Source organism: Martes martes (genome assembly GCF_963455335.1).
Source record: "Martes martes genome assembly, chromosome: 1".
Lineage (NCBI taxonomy): Eukaryota > Metazoa > Chordata > Mammalia > Carnivora > Mustelidae > Martes > Martes martes.
The window spans coordinates 83,339,396-83,357,832 of record NC_137888.1 but is presented as its reverse complement, the minus strand read 5'-3'; the positions used below and the strand labels follow the sequence as shown (position 1 = coordinate 83,357,832).

General features: G+C 37.9%; 1 protein-coding gene across 1 annotated transcript in view; it reads right to left on the bottom strand.

Moving 5' to 3' along the window:
* IQCJ (IQ motif containing J) overlaps positions 1-18,178 on the bottom strand; it is a gene marked incomplete at both ends in the record, with an annotated part of 51,063 nt that extends 32,885 nt beyond the window's left edge. Inside the window, 2 exons of the mRNA XM_080802601.1 lie at positions 13,871-13,965; positions 18,115-18,178. Of these exons, the coding sequence (XP_080658727.1) occupies positions 13,871-13,965; positions 18,115-18,178 (159 nt within the window). The remainder of the gene's footprint in view (positions 1-13,870; positions 13,966-18,114) is intronic.
* Between the last annotated feature and the right edge of the window lie 259 nt (positions 18,179-18,437).

The following is an 18,437-nucleotide window of genomic DNA, read 5'->3' as shown; positions in this document are numbered from 1 at the left end:
GCAGGCACAGCTCTGTCCTCCTGAAACTTGAAAAGTTCAATACAAGCAAAGAAGGAAAGATGATGGGTTTTTGTTTTTGTTTTTAATATTTTTATTTATTTGAGAGAGTGAGAGCAGGGAGGGACAAAGGGGGAGGGTGAAAGAATCTGAAGCAGACTGCACTTAGTGTGGAACCCAACACAAGGCTTGATCCCATGACTGGGAGACCATGACCTGAGCCAAAACCAAGAGCCAGACGCTTAACTGACTCAGCCACCCAGGTGCCCCAAGATGAGTTTTAAGTAGCCAAAGAGTTATCAATGACTCCTTATTTAAAAAAAAAAAAAAAAAAAGGTTTAAACATTTTGACATTCAGGACAGAATGCAGATTAATTAAATAAGCCTGACTCACGTGTGTGTGTGTGTGTGTGTGTGTGTGTGTGCGCGTGTGTGTGTGACAACAAAGTTTGAAAGATGATATTCTGGAGAGGGCCAAAAAAAGATTTGTCAACCTGTGTGCTTCTGGTGGGACAATTGTTAGAATTGATCAGAATGGTGTGCCTGTGTACAGAATGTGAAAATGGTGATGGAAATGCCATGAAAGTTGAAATGCAAAATTCTGGAGTATGGATTAGAGGCTTATTCAATAAGAATGGTATTTATCGAGGAAGAAGACACAAAGCAGGCAGACAGATGAGAACAAAAGAAAGTGTGTCCACATCTGCTTTGTCATGTGATGAGCCATGACATCATTACAAATAAGAACGCCTATTTACACTCTGCATATTATAATCTATTAAAGATTGAGTACCACATGTGTTTAGTAACATCAAGGGCAGATCATGCAGAAGAATAAGTCTTTCTCCTATAGATTTATCTATTCTAAACCAAGGGTTAATTTTTATGAATAAAGAAACCCATACAGAAGGGAAAATACTAGGTTTATATAAGCAGAGCATCATTTTTCTAAACCAACAAGAAATTCCCATTGAGTTGACTTTATTCCGCCTATATGTGAAATTTCCCATTAGATTTGTATCATTAGATTTCATGATTTTAGTGATTGCCCAAATTGCTTCATAACAAGTAGCTGAACAATCTTGATAAGAAGTACTTTACTCTAAATCAAGGCATATTAAAATTGATATTGTTCCCTCAGACAGACATGGCAGAATATTCAGAAAGAACACTGAAGTGCCAAAGAGGAAATTAAACCTCAGTTGAGCTCTCTGTTATTAAAACTACCATTATATCTTTTAGCTATATGATCTCTACGTACTCAAGACACAGTGACACAACTATTATCGAAAAATCAAGTGGAGATACATAGGGGAGAAATAGCTGGTTTTCCATAGGTAGATGATGAGGAGAAGGAGAAAGGGGAGAATAACAAATAATTGGGGAAAAAAATAGAATGGCATTCTCTACTACTCAGGATTGCTAAATTCATGAGTGCTACTAACTCCCCTGTGCTCAGTTCATTGAAGTTCCCGTCCCCAGTCTGGTGACTAGACTACTAGACTACTCTTCTCTTTTCTCAGTATTCACATCAAATTGCCCTAGCAACTACACTTAGCCTTATATTCAACATGAAATGGTCATTCTCAATATCTGTAAAATCTTCAAATTGGGATTTCATCCTGAATTCTCCAATGACTATGTTCTTAAACTTTGTTCTTACACCTTCTCTGTAACATTCATGTTCTCACCTATACTGATTGGAAAGCTCTTCTGAAAATGCATTCCTTCTTTGATAAAACATTTACACCATATTCATTGGGTAAATGTTTCTCCTTTGCTAGTGGAAATCTTGAAGAGTGCTCTTTGGATAATGCTACGGGAAGTATCTTCAAGATAATCTTAGAGAAAATAATCTTTGAGAGAAACCTGATGCACACCATAGGCTCCATTCAGCTGGCATTTATTTAGAGTCCACTCTGAACCTGGCCATTTTCTGCCACCAGGAACTGTTAAGTGCTAAGGTGGGGAGACAGCCATCAAATCCACAATGCCACATTTAAAGGTCATTGTAATATATCCCAGCATTTACCCAGATGCAAGTTGAGCGAGAAGACCAAATGCATTCTGGGACATTTCCTTAAAGAAAAGAGTCCTGATATTTCATCCTACCAGCAGCCCACACACAAAATAATAAAGATGCTCACTTTATGTAAGAGGTCTTGAAAATATCAATATAAGTGGTTATAAGCCTTAATAGACCTTGGAATCCAATTAGCTACAATTTTGTGGTGGCTTAATAATTTATGATAATGGCAAATTCATTAGATTATAATTCCCCACAGCCAAACTTATGGATTTCCTGGTATCTTTAAAAATATGCATTCTCAAGGTGAAGCATGGTGTTGTCTGTGTTCATTGCTACCAAAATACTCTAATTTTAACAATTCAGAATGCATTCCATTACTTAAACCTGGATCATTTGGAGATTTTCCCTGTTAATGCAAAGACATAAACCTAAGAGCATTGCACCAGTTCATTAAGCCTCCCAATTTCAGCAGCTGTCTAGTATTAGCTGAAAGCAATCTACTGTGTGTGCTTAAATGGCCCCTATTCACCTTTTCCTCTGCTCCACAAACAAAAGCAGATTTAGAGAAAGTATACATACATGTACATACACAACATATAACACTTGCACAAAAAAATGCATAGTTTGGTGAATTATTATAAGGTAAGCTCCTATAACGATTTCCTAAATCAAGAAATAGAACTTCACCAAACATGTCAGAAGCCCCTTCACATAGGGCGGCCTGATTATAACTCTTTCCCTTCCTCCCTCCAGAACTGACAACTACTATTACAACTTACATAGTAATCACTCCCTTATACTTCACTGCAGTATTTTCACCCAAATGTGCATTCTTAACTACGACCTTGCCAATTTTTAAAAACAAATTTATTTATTTATTTATTTATTTATTTATGGACGGAAAGATGGAGAGAGAGAAAGAGTGCACAAGTAGTGAGGAAGGGCAGAGGGAGAAACAAACTCCTTGCTGAGCAGGGAGTCCAATGGGAGATTCAATCCTAGGACCCTGGGATCATGACCTTAGCTAAAGGCAGACACTTAACTGAATGAGTCAATCAGGCACCCCAGCCTTGACCATATTTAAACTTTTTTCTGAAATAATTATAGATTCACAGAAAGTTGTGAAAAATGTGCAGGGTGTCCCACTCACTCATCACTCCTCGTCTCCCAATATTAGCAATTTGCATAAATACCGTACACTATGAGCTCCATGGAATTACCATTGACACATTTCACAGAGCTTACTGAAATTTCATCAATTATATATTCACTTATTTGTGTGTGTGCGTGTTTATAGTGCTATGTAATTTTATCACATGTGTACCTTTGTGTAACATCACCACAATCAAGACACAGAACTGTTACAATACTATAAGACTCCCCTATGTTACCTCTTTAATTGCCACAACCGTCTTTCCTCTCCCAAATCCCAATGCTTTTTTAACAAAAATTGTTAAATTTTAACAAAATTGTTAAACTATTTTCCAGAGTGACTATACCATTTTACATTCCCACCTGCAGTACATGAGTTAGCCTGTTTCTCTGCACCCTTACTACTATTTTGTGTTTCCCATTTTTCACAATTTTGATAAATTAAATTTCTTTTAATTTACACATTCCCCCTCCATCTTCTTCTTTTCCTTAAAATATGCTTGTTGAAAAACCCAGACAAGTTGAACTAAAGAGTTTCCCAGCATGGATTTTACTGATTTATATGCTCATGGTAAAGTTCATACTCAAGTTCTCTAGCTGGATCCAAAAGCTTGATCAGATTTTACTTTGACTCCTTTGGCATGGCCTTAGGCAGAGGCATGTTTTTTCATCAGGAGACTCATAAAGGTCTGGTGGTCTCTGTATCTCTGATGCTAGAACCACTGAAGTTCTGTGCTTACATTCATTAATGGGGGGGGGCGGTTGCAAAATGGTTATGTGCTAATTATATAATTTTATTGCATTTATTATATAAATGCAATAATTTATATAATTTATATAAATAATTTTGTAAAGAAAATGTATTTACTATCAGCTTACTCACTAGTACATTCATTTAAAAGAGGCAGGATAAATCTTGATTATTTTCTTTGAGCAGTTTACTAGATCTGATTACATGACATCTCAGCCATGTCGCAAAGGTGGCCAAGTTTCTTTTAACATCACTAAAGAATTTATGAATATAAACAAATTTTATTTTTTCTTATATTATTAAATATTAAGTATTTCTAATTATGATTTTTCTTATTATTAAAACTACCCCATTTGGGGGCAGTGAGGGCTTCTTCAAGTTGACTCCCGAGTCCTTTTGTTATAATCCCAGTAGTCTCTGATAACTTCCTGGCTATTTGGTTTGACAAAATGATTCAAACTTACACATTTTCTAGCAGAAACTAGGAATCAGCCATTATTTTACGAAATCCTGGTTTCTTTTAGTGGGCAATGGTATTTTAATATTATAATCTGGGTAATAGGAATGCTCATTATCACTGCATTGGTCATTGTTTCTAAGACTTCTCAGTGACAGAGTGAGGATATAAAATAAACTACCTCATGGGCTCTTACTGAGATTTCCAATTCAATTTCAGGACTGCAGAGTTTTAACTTAACCTCCTTTATAATATGTCTATATTGCCATTTCCACACTAAAGTCCTAGTTTTCAAGGACATAGGAGGTAACAGAATTAGAATATTGCATAATTGTTCACTCCATAACTACATTATATACATAAGAACACATATGTAACATTACTAACACTATTACCATCCACTGTGATTGCTCAAAGTAGTTAAACTTTTTATATACACTATCCTCACTTTTCATCCCTCACTTCTATTTTTTTTAGAGTTGGAAAATTTATTTGCAATCTATATAATCAAAGTTATAAATCAAATCCAGCATATAATTTAATCCTTTACTTCTTTTAATAATTTTATTACATCTACATTGTTGCATATGGCCATTATATCCTATATTATCTCTCTTTGACCCTTATTTAATCTTAATTTTTCAGTAAGTGTATATTGAATGCCTACCACCACTCCATCAGCTCATGTGTCTCTAGTCAGTTTGGTTGTCTGAAGCTTATTCTCTAGTTAATTCCTCTTAGAAATAAAATTCCCTAAGTTCTTATGTGTCTATAAGAGTTTGTATTCAAAGAGTTCAGGTCATGCCACCCCAAAATATGCTGCTTTGGTATGCTTATTCTTTTGAGCTGAAGACACGTGAAAAGTAGCAAATGCAGGGACAGGCCTTCTCTGAACTCCTCTTATCTACAGATATTCCAAAGGGAACCCATAAATCCCCTCCCCTGGGAGTTTATTCAACCAAGGAAGGTAGATTTGTACTATAGGAGAGAAGACTAGAACTCCCTACCACACCCAGACTTTGTCATAAACTATTATATCTCCCACCTATTATTCTTTTTTTTTTTTTGCCCATCAATAAATTTTATTATTTAGGAATTATTTATAGAAGTATTTTATTGAAATATTTAACAGTATTATTAATAGTATTAAACAGCATTTGATAGTATGAAAATATTTAATACTAAGATTTTATTTTATTTTATTTTTTAATTTTACTTTCAGCGTAACAGTATTCATTGTTTTTTTTTTAATTAAATTTTTTATTTATTTTCAGCGTAACAGTATTCATTGTTTTTTCACCACACCCAGTGCTCCATGCAATCTGTGCCCTCCCTAATACCCACCACCTGGTTCCCCCACCCTCCCACCCCACCCCTTCAAAACCCTCAGGTTGTTTTTCAGAGTCCATAGTCTCTCATGGTTCACCTCCCCTTCCAGTTTCCCTCAACTCCCTTCTCCTCTCCATCTACCCTTGCCCTCTATATTATTTGTTATGCTCCACCAATAAGTGAAACCATATGATACTTGACTCTCTCTGCTTGACTTATTTCACTCAGCATAATCTCTTCCAGTCCTGTCCACAAAAGACAGTACAGATAAAAGGTTGATATCCAGGATCTATAAAGAACTCCTCAAACTCAACACACACAAAACAGATAATCATATTAAAAAATGGGCAGAAGATATGAACAGACACTTCTCCAATGAAGACATACAAATGGCTACCAGACACATGAAAAAATGTTCATCATCACTAGCCATCAGGGAGATTCAAATCAAAACCACATTGAGATACCACCTTACACCAGTTAGAATGGCCAAAATTAGCAAGACAGAAAACAACGTGTGTTGGAGAGGATGTGGAGAAAGGGGAACCCTCTTACACTGTTGGTGGGAATGCAAACTGGTGCAGCCACTTTGGAGAACAGTGTGGAGATTCCTCAGGAAATTAAAAATAGATCTTCCCTATGACCCTGCAATTGCACTGCTGGGTATTTACCCCAAAGATACAGATGTAGTGAAAAGAAGGGCCATCTGTACCCCAATGTTTATAGCAGCAATGGCCACGGTCGCCAAACTGTGGAAAGAACCAAGATGCCCTTCAACGGATGAATGGATAAGGAAGATGTGGTCCATATACACTATGGAGTATTATGCCTCCATCAGAAAGGACGAATTCCCACCTATTATTCTAATGGCTCTTTCATCTTCTCTAAAAATCATTCGCTTTCCCATAAGTTGCCTATGTCTTCTCTCTCCCTTCCTTATTATAATGATATATAAACTCTCAAATCTCACAGACATCTTGGCTATTCATTTCCCCTCTATAATGCCTCTGTACATGTAATATAAAAATTTGATAAATTTTTATTTATTATATTAATTTCTCATTAACCTCCCTGTTGTCAGTTTATTTCATAACTCCGGTATCAAATCTAGGAAGGTAAAGTCTTTTCTCCCTACAGTTCTCTTTATTCTTGGAAGTTTTGCTTTCAAGTATATTACATCTTTGGTATACATTTTTTTCCTTAAGAATTTTAAGTATTTAAGTTACTCCATTTTCTTTGTGTCTAATGAAAAATCTGAAGATAATATAACTTTCTGCCCTTAAAATCACATGTTCTTCTTGCCTGGTTATCGAATGGCTGTTTTTCTTTTTCCTTTCAGTTGAGAAAGTTACTGGAATGTGTCTTGGAATTTGTCATTCTGGGTTCATTAGTCTTGGGTATACACAGTCCTCTTTCAATATGTAGTTTCAAATCATAAGGATTTCCTGATGAATTATAATTATATTATCTGGTTCCCTTGTTTTCATCTACTTCTTTAGGGATTGAATGTGTTGAATCTTCCTGGCATGTCTATAGTATTTGTCATATTTCCTTCTCAAATCTCTTTTTTCTATTCCTTCATTTCTTTTTGATTTTAAGCATCTTCCTCCTTTTCACCTTTTACTTCTCTTAAGGCACTGTGTGCCTATTCACTCTTGTGTGTCTTGTCATTTAGTGTTCAATTCTAAATTCTTTCTTTCTTTCATTCTTAATTCTTTCCTGGCTTCTGTCACCTCCCCAGCAGAGAGGCTGGCTTGAAGTTAAGCCTACCAGATTGGAAGAGTGAATGGAGCTGAAACTCCTTTTAAAACTAGTTTGCTCTGGCTTAAGGGACTGAGACAGCAGGGGCTTTTGTTACTTGGAAGAATTTGGACTAAGCAAAAAGCTGACAGGCATTCTATATTCAATCTCCATGAAATCTCTGAGATGTTGAGCAGGACATTATGTCCTTTTAAAGCCACAGTGTTGCTTCTACTTAGAGAAAATTGTCGTAATTTATAATGACTTCATTCTCTGCAGGAAAACACTCAGGGACAATCACCTTCAGGCCCTTTCCTCCAGAATTCTAGGACTGCAGCAGAGACCATTTTAAGAACAACTTTTCAGAAAAGCATTACTTAACCCTTGAAGATCTCTTGTTCACCATCTGTGGTATTAGGTAAGGGGCCTAGAAATGATAGAGCACCTACTCTGCACCAGACACCTTACATTTATCATACAATTAAATTCTCCCGCACAAGCCTATGAGACTATTTTAATCATCACCATTTTAAAGAGGAAGAAATGAAAAACTGAGAGTTTAAGTACTTGTCCCGTATTACACAGAAGAGCAGGCATTTGAATACAGCCTTGTTCTCACTCCAGGACCATAAATAATGTTACCTTCTGTTTGAAACTTGAAAAAGAAGCAAAAACAAAACCAAGTTTTGCGCCCCCCCCCCCCCAGACTTCTTAATTTATCTGCTCTCTGCTGTTTTATTCTAAGTTATCTTTCAAATGCTGGCAACCTGAATTATTCTCTCCATAACAGATTTTCCCTTCATATCTTTAGGCTTCTCAGATTCTGAAAGAATTTGAAGGGTAGCAGGATATGCCATCTAAAAAAAATATGCTGCTTTGGTATATGCTGATTATTTGAGTTGAAGACAGTTGAGATGAAGCGGATTTAAGAAAAATTCTCTGTCCTTCCCATATTTGCCTAAAAGCAAGACATGAATTTACAAAGGTGCATCCCCCCTCCCTTCTCCACCAGAAAGGACAGAAGTTAACCCCCAGAGACAATTCTAGACCCTTATCACTCCAGTGACTGCTAGAGGAATCTACTTAACCCATCTTACTAAAACTAGGCCTTATCTACCATTAGTTTCCCCATATATTTACCTTCCCCTAATTTGCTGCCTTAGAAACTCAAAGTTCTTTTCCACTGTCTTATCACTTCTCTAAAAATGTATTGCTCTTTTGTTAAGATGTTATATAAGCCCAAGTTCTAACTACTCTCTTGAGTTACTCATCACTGACTACTCCCATGTGTACATACAATGCACATGTTAGTCAACTTCTGTTTGTTTTTCTCTTGCTAATCTTTCTTTTGTCAGGCTAATATATAGGGCCCCAGGCTGAGAACCTGAGATGAATAGAAGCAAAATATTTTCTCCCTCCCCCACAAACAAAACATGTATATGACAACTGGTATATAGACAGCATGGCACGGTAATGGAGGCTTTAGTTTAGGGGCCAGAAGACCTTGGTCAAATCATCTAGAACTGTCAACATTGTTTTCTAGTATTTAAGATGAAAATAACAACAATCATAGTCAGCACCCAGGATATGCAGCCCCCAAATCTTAGTATTCTAAAACTACAAAGTTAATGTTTGCTTACGTTCCATGTTCATCACAGGTCCACAGCTGGGGTGCTGTATCTTTACTGTGCTGATGTGGGGCCTCTGGCCAATGAGTAGCCACCATCTGAAGTGTTTCTAATCCCCATGACCAGAAAGAAGAGATTGTATTGGTTTCCAAGACCTGCCATAATGAAATACCACCGACTGGGTGGCTTAACCAACAAACATTTCTGGAGACTGGAAGTCTAAGATCAAGGTACTGGAAGAACTGGTTTCTCCTGAAATTTCTCCCCTTGCCCTACAGAGGACTACATTCTTGCTGTGTCCCCATGTGGCCTTTCCGCTGTGTACATACCTCCTTGGTGTCTGTTTCTTCTTATAAGGACACTAATCTTATTGGATTAGGCAACCCCCCATGATGTATTTTAACCTCAATCACCTCTTTAAAAGTCCTATCTCCAAATGCAGTCACATTGAGCGTTAGGCCTTCAATATATGAATTTTTTTTTGGAGGGGGCAAATTCAATTACTTCCATTTTTAGGCTACTGCAGAGACTGTCATTTAAAGACTAACAATGGGAGAATGAAAAAGGAATTATCAAGGAATACATGTCATGGAAACCTGAGATCAAGGAAGGATAAAAACATACTCATTGTAGACTCAGTCCTTGTCCATTAGGTTTTATTCATCCCTCAACAGAGAAAAATTTCAAAAACATAAAGAGCAAAGAGAAACCTGTCAAACTTCTCCAGAGACACTGTTGAGTGCAGAGGAAAGCATCCTATTTAACTAGGCTTTTTTTTTTTTTTTTTTTTTTTCATTCAGCAAGGGCTTCATCTGGTGGGATGGACAACAGGAGAATATTGCAGACTTCAACATGAAGTGGAACTTCTCAAGAAGTCTTTTTAGACTGGACCAGAGTCATTTCTCAAATACAGATGAATGAGGCAGTTTATATGTATCTCCTGGTGAGACCAGCCCCTCCATATTAAGGCATGGACACAAGTCAATACATTTAAAAAGAAAACATTAAAATCTCTAGCAAAGGAAAGATCTTTCATGTTTTACTGGGAAAATATTATGATCTTTTTGAAAGATCTGGAATTGGCATTTTTTTCAAATAACCTTTTTGAAGTTTGCTAATTTATGACTACAAAATTTACCTTCATCTCTTGTGCCAAGCATCAAATGGTCATGTGTCTCTGGAGTATGAAGAGGTCATCCTTCCTTCTGACCACAGAACACTGAGGCAGGGGAGCGGGTGGGGTTCCTATTCTATACTCATGTATGAAGGAAAGCCAGTCATTTTAATATGTACAGAACTGAGATGTGGTCATTCCAAGTTTCTGGCTGAGGAAGACTTCCCTCCATCCCTCCTACAACTAAATTCTAATAAAGAGCATTTTCCTTTTAAATTATAAGATTGAAAAAAAAATTTCGAATCTTTGGCTTTATTTTCTACACTATTTTCAACTAGACATAACATATAGGGTGGTGTCCTTTGGCTAGACATGTTTTTCTTAGAGATTGTTAATGATTATAATAGACAGAATAATGTCTCCTGCCTCAAAAGATGAAATCCATGTATATTTTCCCTTCATGGCAAAAGTGACATTGTAAATGTGATTAAGTTAAGGATCTTGAGATGGGGAGATTATTTTAGATTATCCAGGTGGGTTTAATGTAATCACAAGGGTCCTTATAAGAGGGAGACAGGACAGTCAGAGTAAGAGATCTGACGACTCTTAGCATCATAGCAGCAGCTATGCTGCTGACTTTAAAGATGGAATAAAGGGCCAGGAGCCAAGGAATGCAGGTAGCCTCTAGAAGTTGGAAGTATATTCTCCCCTAAAGTGTTCAAAAGGAATGCAAGCTTTCATACACTTAATTTCAGCCACTGAAATTCTTTTCAGACTTCTGATCATTAGGTCTGTAAGATAATAAATATGTGTTGTTTTAAACCATTAAATTTATAATCTATTATAGTAACAATGGAAAATTAATAGAAAGGTTCAATCTGTGTAGCCTCCAAATAGGGTTTAAAACAGAGAATTCTTTTTTTTACGGCTGAGTAATGAATGAAATCTTACCATATGCAATGAAATGGATGGCGCTGGATATTAATAGGCTAAGCGGAATAAGTCAGGCAGAGAAAGACAAACACCATATGATTTCACTCAAATGTGGAATTTAAGAAGCAAAACAAATAAAAATGGGTGAGGCAGGAAGAGAGGTAAACCAGGAAACAGACTCTTAACCATAGAGAACAAACTGATGGTTACTCAAAGGGAGCTGGGGGGTGATCGGTGAAATCGGTGATGGGGACTAAGGAGGGCACTTGTGATGAGCACCAGGTGTTGTATATAAGTGCTGAACCACTAACTAATTCTATACCTGAAACTAGTGTTATACTGCATGTTAACTAACTGAAATTTAAATAAAAGCTTAAAAAATAAAAATAAAATAGCAAATTCTGCCTGCTGTTTATTTACCCCACTGACAATATAAACCATTCTGAAACTTACTAATTCTCAAATCCTTTTTCTCCTGCCAGGTCACCTAGGGAGTTTCAAATGGTCCAATTAAACCAAGGCAGATTATGACACTTTTTTTTAGCTCTCTCTTCTTATATAAAAGACAAACTGTTTCAATTTTAGTATATGTGCTGCCGAAGCGAGCACAAAGACAAACTGTTTCAAAAAGCTCTGATACAGTACTATAGTTTTATGTTTCTGACTTGCCCTGGGCCCATCCCAGACATGTCATTGACTGACTTGTCATAATCTTGCATCTTTCTTGTGTGTTTGAATTTTTGACAAAACTTTCTGTGTGTGTGTGTGTGTGTGTGTGTGTGTGTGTGTGTGTGTTTGTGTTTGAGAGAGAGAGAGAGAGAGACTCTGTCTCTCTCTCTCTCTCTCTCTCTGCACCCAAACCCCCCAACACAAACACATTTCTCTTTTGGGAACATAGGTTTATCACTGTCTCAATCTTTCAGTATAACAACTTAGGGCACACCTAATTGGGAGCTACACTCACCATGCCCCTCGGCCCCTGTGACTCTGTAGTCACTCACACAGACTTGTTCATCCAGTATATTTATTGAACTCAGACTCTGGAGCCAGACTGTCCAGGATCAAATCCTACCAACTTTTCTTCTTAAGTGGTGTGAATTTGAATATTCAAGTTAATTACCTTTTTTATTTTGTCTTATTTCATCATGTTTAAATGGGAATAATAGCAGTAACTGTCAGGAAAGTCTGTTCAGGAGGCTTATATCGAGAGATTACACAAAGTAGTTGAAACAGCAACTGCCATCAATGCTCTAGTAATGAAGACAACTCCGCCCCTGTTGTCAAGGAGGTTTCTAGTGGGAGAGTCGGGTAAGAAAAGAGGCCAGTGTGACTCAGGGTGGATGCTTCAACGGACAGGCTCTGGGAGTAAGTACACAGGGGGATGCAGAACCCCAGGGGTGGGGTACAGGTAGGTAAGGCCACTTCAGGACGGTAATTCCTCAGCTGAGACTGGAAAACAAAGAGTTGGCCAGGTAAATGAAGAATTAGGGGAAGATGCTGTGATGTGGAAGAGCCATAAAAGGGAAAAGAACAAGAGGAGGTTCTGAGCAGTGGGAATTAAGTAGAAAGATGCTCCCTACAGGATGGACAGTATGTGCAGAAAGGATAGTATCTTGCATTAGATACTTGATTTACTGTAACACTGCAAACTGAAGCCTGTTTTCAGTACAATATGCAAATTTAAGATTACTCTTCCCATGTAATAGAGATTGAGTGAGAATCCATGCTTCTGATTCCTACATAACAGGAATTATACATACTCACAAACTCTTAGGTTACCATGATTAAATCTAGCCAAGCATGTCATACACACTCAGCTAATAAAAAAGATGTCATTTTATTTTTCTGAAGAAAAATGTCTTGATGGACCGCCTTGCAATCTAAATGACAAATCAGTCAACCAATAATAAGAAAATCACAACTTAATGTTATTTGTAAGAATTCTATAGAGATAAAAAGCTAGAGTTTTTCAACCCTGGTTAGACATTAGAATTACCTAGGGAAATTTTGGAAAATTACCTTTTCCTAGGCCTCATCTCAAACCAATTGAAACAGAATTATCTAAGGATGGGACCAGTTCATTGGCAGGTTTTAAAACTTTCCTAAGTGATGGTAATGTGCAGCCAGGGATGAAAATTACTAACTTAGCACTATCTGTAAGACTTTAAAGAGTTTTGAAATATTCTAAATTTTTCTATCAAGTGATATACTCCAGTTTAGATTACTGTTTCAACCCAAATTTGTTGGACAAAAAGGGTAGAGGTGACCGAGCTCTTAAATTGGTAAAACGGGAGCTATTATTTTAACGATTAAATTGATTTTGTGGTTTGGATTGTCTCTACTTTCATCTATACTCATAGTAGTCAAGTTATTGACTTCTATTTTTTATCACTTTATTTTGTTTTTAAAGATAACATTAGGGATTGTTTTGATAATACCCCTCTGACATTTTACTGTATTGCCAAACTGAACACACCATTAATGGGAAATGGACTGTGTGCACTTACGTACTCATTTATTTTGAAGAAAAAAATACATGCATGTCAGTCAAGAAACAAGTCAAAGGCTGCAGAAAAAAAAAATGTCCTGCTGAATAGAAAATTAGGCAATGGGCAGGAAACAAAGGGCACCATAATGGAAATCTTTCAAGCTTGAATTAGGTTACTGACTAATGAGGATCCTGCAGGGAACAGTGATAAGAGGGCTGGATGTTTATTAAAGAACTATTCATGTAAATTACCTGACTGATGGTGTTGCTGGCCAGGCCCTTAAGATCCCCTGATAAGGCAGGACCTAAGGGGCAGCAGCCATTAAGCAATTTAGATACAGAAGCATCTGAAAAGAAAATTAAGAATTTTATTTACATGTACTCCAGAAGAAGAGCTGGCATTATTTAGCAAAAGAAAGATACTTTGGCAAATATGCCTTAAGAAATTAGACCAGATGACAAACAATTTAAAAAGAAGGATCTTTTATTTGGAGTTTACCTACAACAGTGTGATGCATCAATGATGCAGTGACACTGTGCAATTAGTAGCAAGTCTAGCCAATGCCTGGAGTTATCAGGAGAAAAGTGGAGGACGAAAGCATCTCAGTTCTTCTGAGTCGTGTGTGTGTGTGTGTGTGTGTGTGTGTGTGTGTGTGTGCATGTATATGTATATACATATACACATATATATTTTTTTCATACTTTCTTTCTTTCCCCCAAATTCTCCCTCTTTAAGCGGGGGGAGGGAAATCCTCTAATTTCTACAGGGGCACTTAGCTTTCATTCATTCCATTTGCAGTTAGAGATTTCCAAGTAAAATAAATCGTTCTAAGCACTGGGTATGTAGCAATGGTTTGAACACAACCCCTATTCCTGAGAAAAACTTGAAATAGACATGAAACAAATAATTACAGCATAGTATAGGAGGAAATTGTGCTTCCGTGGAAAACTGTGCAGTATCTAAATCTAGTATATCCTCCACATTATCAGGTCTAGCTATTTATTGCCTTCCAGCTATTTTACAACTCTGTAAATTGTAGATAACAGGTAACAATGCAAAAATAATCCTTGCCTACAGACAGTTAAACTCTGTCCTGTCCAAGGGAGGTTCAAGTGACTTCTTTCTCTTCACTAGGTAAGGGGTTAGTTTTACCTCCGTTTGTACCTTCCTTTCAATATTCCTGATCTATAAATGTGTATGGCTTTCAATTTCTTCTTTGATTTAGTATAACATCTTTGCTCGTTTTCTCATCAATGAGTTAAATAAAATCCTTAATATGTCTATTTGTAGCTCTGTATGAGAGTTGTGATTTTATACTCTTTTGAAATTATTTTTTAACAATAGACTTCCCTTCAGTGTGGCAGACTGAGAGTGGATAGCAATATCCCCTCTGTCTCCAAACACATGGACTTGCTGGATCAAATTTTTAAAAACAATTGTAGATACAGAGCCAAGCTCAAAATTAAGAAAGGAAAACCTCCAGCTGCCAGAAACAAAGAAGCCACCAACAGCCACAGCTATGAGCCAGAGCTCAAATCCTGCAGCTCACAGAGACACTGGGTTAGTGCATACCTCATGAGTAGGTTTTTATGTTTGTGCATGGCCAGTACCTGGTGGTAAGGTAGAAAGGGTCTTTTCTATAGCACTGGAACCCAGAAAAAAAGTGTGATATATCTACATGGGTGGGGAGAAATCATTGCCAGCAGCCTGCCCTTGGCCACATGGAAAAATTGAATCATCATGAACAGGTAGGGACCTAACGCCTATGCTAGTAGATGAGAGGTCTGAATTTGAAGCATTTATTTGCTTAGAAACCTCAAGCCAAGAAACTAAGCTTAAAAACCATACAGAACCAGTGAATTTGGTGAGGACCCTAATGGAAAGACTTGGGAATAGTTCAAGCAAGATTGTTGAAAGTTGAATTTGGGCAATTGTGGTGAGGATCTAGAAAAGATAAGATGGAGCCAAGAGATCTTTAGAAGATCTCTTTAGAAGGCCAAACAACTAGGACCAGCACTTGATAGAATCAGGGAAAGAGGGAGAGTTGTCTGTAATAATCCCTAAGGTTTTGGCTCCGGAACAGATGTCATTAATAAGAATGGATAGAGAAAGAGAGTGAAAAAACAGGGTTCGGGTGGGGACAGAGGAGATTATTGTTAGGTCTGTGGTCAAAGGAACGAGACTGATAGAAAGAAAAAGTCAAGCAAAGCTTTATTTCACGCCAAGCATCGAGAATCAAACCAACTGGTCGGGGCCGCCTCCCCACAGCCTCACAGACTAACTTTTTTTTTTTTTAAAGATTTTTATTATTTATTCACTTGATAGACAGAGATCATGAGTAGGCAGAGAGGCAGGCAGAGAGAGAGAGGAGGAAGCAGGCTCCCCGCAGAGCAGAGAGCCCGATGTGGGGCTCAATCCCAGGACCCCGAGATCACGACCTCACAGACTAACTTTTATAGAGCAAAGGCCATGTGGTTGAGCCTGGTCACACACAGGTGGCCAGTGAGATTGCAACACACAGAGAAAGCTGCACAGTCATGCTAGGTCACACAGGGGTGGGCAATTGAATTACAATTCACCCCACAGTAGCTATTTGAACTAGCCTATCACCTTGGTCAGAATTGGAGCCCAAAAGGCGGGGCCCACACTCCTTGGTAGCTAGGGAGACAGGATGCACACTCCACTGATTGGATGTCCTCACTTGGCCCGACTCATCCCCGCATTCGGGCTCTGTTGTCTCCATCTGACCTGACCCGCCCTTGTATTTGGGCTCTGTTATCAGGGACTGGTAGACCACATTCTACTGGTTTCCCAGACTTCCTTTTAAGTAAGTTCCCCTGGTTGGGGGGCGGGCAGGGTCAGTTTAAGTTTTACTACAAAAACAACAAAATGGCTGTTCAACAGAGATGGAGGCTCCCTGGCTAAATAGGCCCTTATAGTTATAGGTCCAGTTCTGTGTTTGTTACATTTAAGGTCCATGGCTATGTCCAGAATACGGGTCTGCAACTCAGGTGATGGTCCAGGATAGAGAACGAAATTTGGGTATCAACAGGTAGTAATAGGGAAAATGGGATTTCCTAGGGAAAGTGTGTCAGGTAAGAATAAATGAGAAATAAAGATAGCTCTGAGGTACATGAACATTTAAGGGATGAGCTGAGGAAAGGAAGTTCACAGAGTAGATTGAAAATCAGCAGCCAGTGAAGTAGGAAGAGGAAATAGGGTCATAAAAGTTAGGAGTTTCCAATAAAAGGGCAGCAAAGACTAAAAAGATTATAATTTAAAGCTATCTACTGGTCATGACAAGTAGGAGATTGTTTGTGGTGGCAGTAAGTTTCACTTCTGTGGTTTAGTCAAGCCAGATTTCCAGGGGAAAAGCCAGATTTCCATGGTTAAGGAGTAAATTCCTCTTTCCAGAGCCCTCAGCTACTACAGTTGGCTTAGCTTCTCCCTAACAGTATCATCCCTTTGAAAGACTGAGACCTGGAGAAGTGAATTGGCTGCACTTGTTCACTTGTTCATTTGTCCATCCAGTAAATATTTATCAAGCAAGCACTTTTTTTTTTTTTTAAGATTTTACAGAGAGAGAGAGAGAAAGCACAAGCGAGGGAAGCAGGAGGCAGAGGGAAAGGAGGAAACAGGCTCCCAGCTGAGCAGGGAGCCGGATGCAGATTTGATCCCAGGACTCAGCATCCCAGGACCTTGGGATCATGACCTGAGCTGATGACACAGGCTTAACTCACTGAAGCACCCAGGTACCCCAAGCACACACTACTATAAAGAACTCTGCTAGACAGTGGAATGTAGGAATCTATAATACCCAAATCTTTAACAGTAGGAGTTTGAAATGAGTAGGCAAATAAAATAAATAGTTATAGTACAGGACAGGCTGTGCATAGGGCCTTATTAGAGGATGCCCTATGGTAGCCTAGAAGTAGAATCAGGAAGCACTCCCAACAGGAGATTATTTCATGAACTGAGTTTTAAATAATAGTTAATTTATGAAGCACTTATTAGGAGCCAGCTTCCATTCCAGATACTAAATATTTAACTCATTTCATCTTCACATCACCACTAACTCACATTTTCCAGATAAGAAGGAAGTCCAGAAATTGATTTGCCTAGGAACACACAGCTAGAAAGTGATAATGCTGGGATTTGAACCCAGGAACTGCTCTTGCAATATTAGTGCTTAAAACCACCATTCTACACTGCCTTTTAAAAGACAGCTTGGAATTTGTCCATTGGATAAGAAGGGGAATGATTGTTCCTAATCCAAGAAAGGGTATGCACTAAGACAAAGAAAAGTGGAGGACCATGCACAGTTATGCTAGGTTTCATATACAACTACCCTGGGAATAAAAATTCTCTCATGGTTTATGTCATCCTGATCTTACCTGCTATCTAACTCAGATTATACCTTTTATTTTAAATTTGGTTTGTAGATTTATTCTTTGCATAGTCAGACACTCTTCTACTGAACTCCAGCTGCCTTTACCCACATGATCCATCACAAGAACATCTTTGTCTCCTTTATCACCTTCCATTTTCTTCCCTTCCATTCTACCTGACTTGACTCCAGTTCTGGCAATTTTCAAACTTCACTTTAAAACTTCTCTTCTGTCTAGATTGTGTGTCATCACTATGGCATCCTTCCAAAGAAATAGAAATTTGATGATGCACACCAGTGCTTCTGAAAGTCTCACCAATGAAAAGAGTTGGAATTTATTCCCATTTAAATGGACTCATAATCTCCCTTCATTATTCACTGGTTATTCAATATTTATAACTCACAATTGATAGCAAAGCGGTCAATTGCCA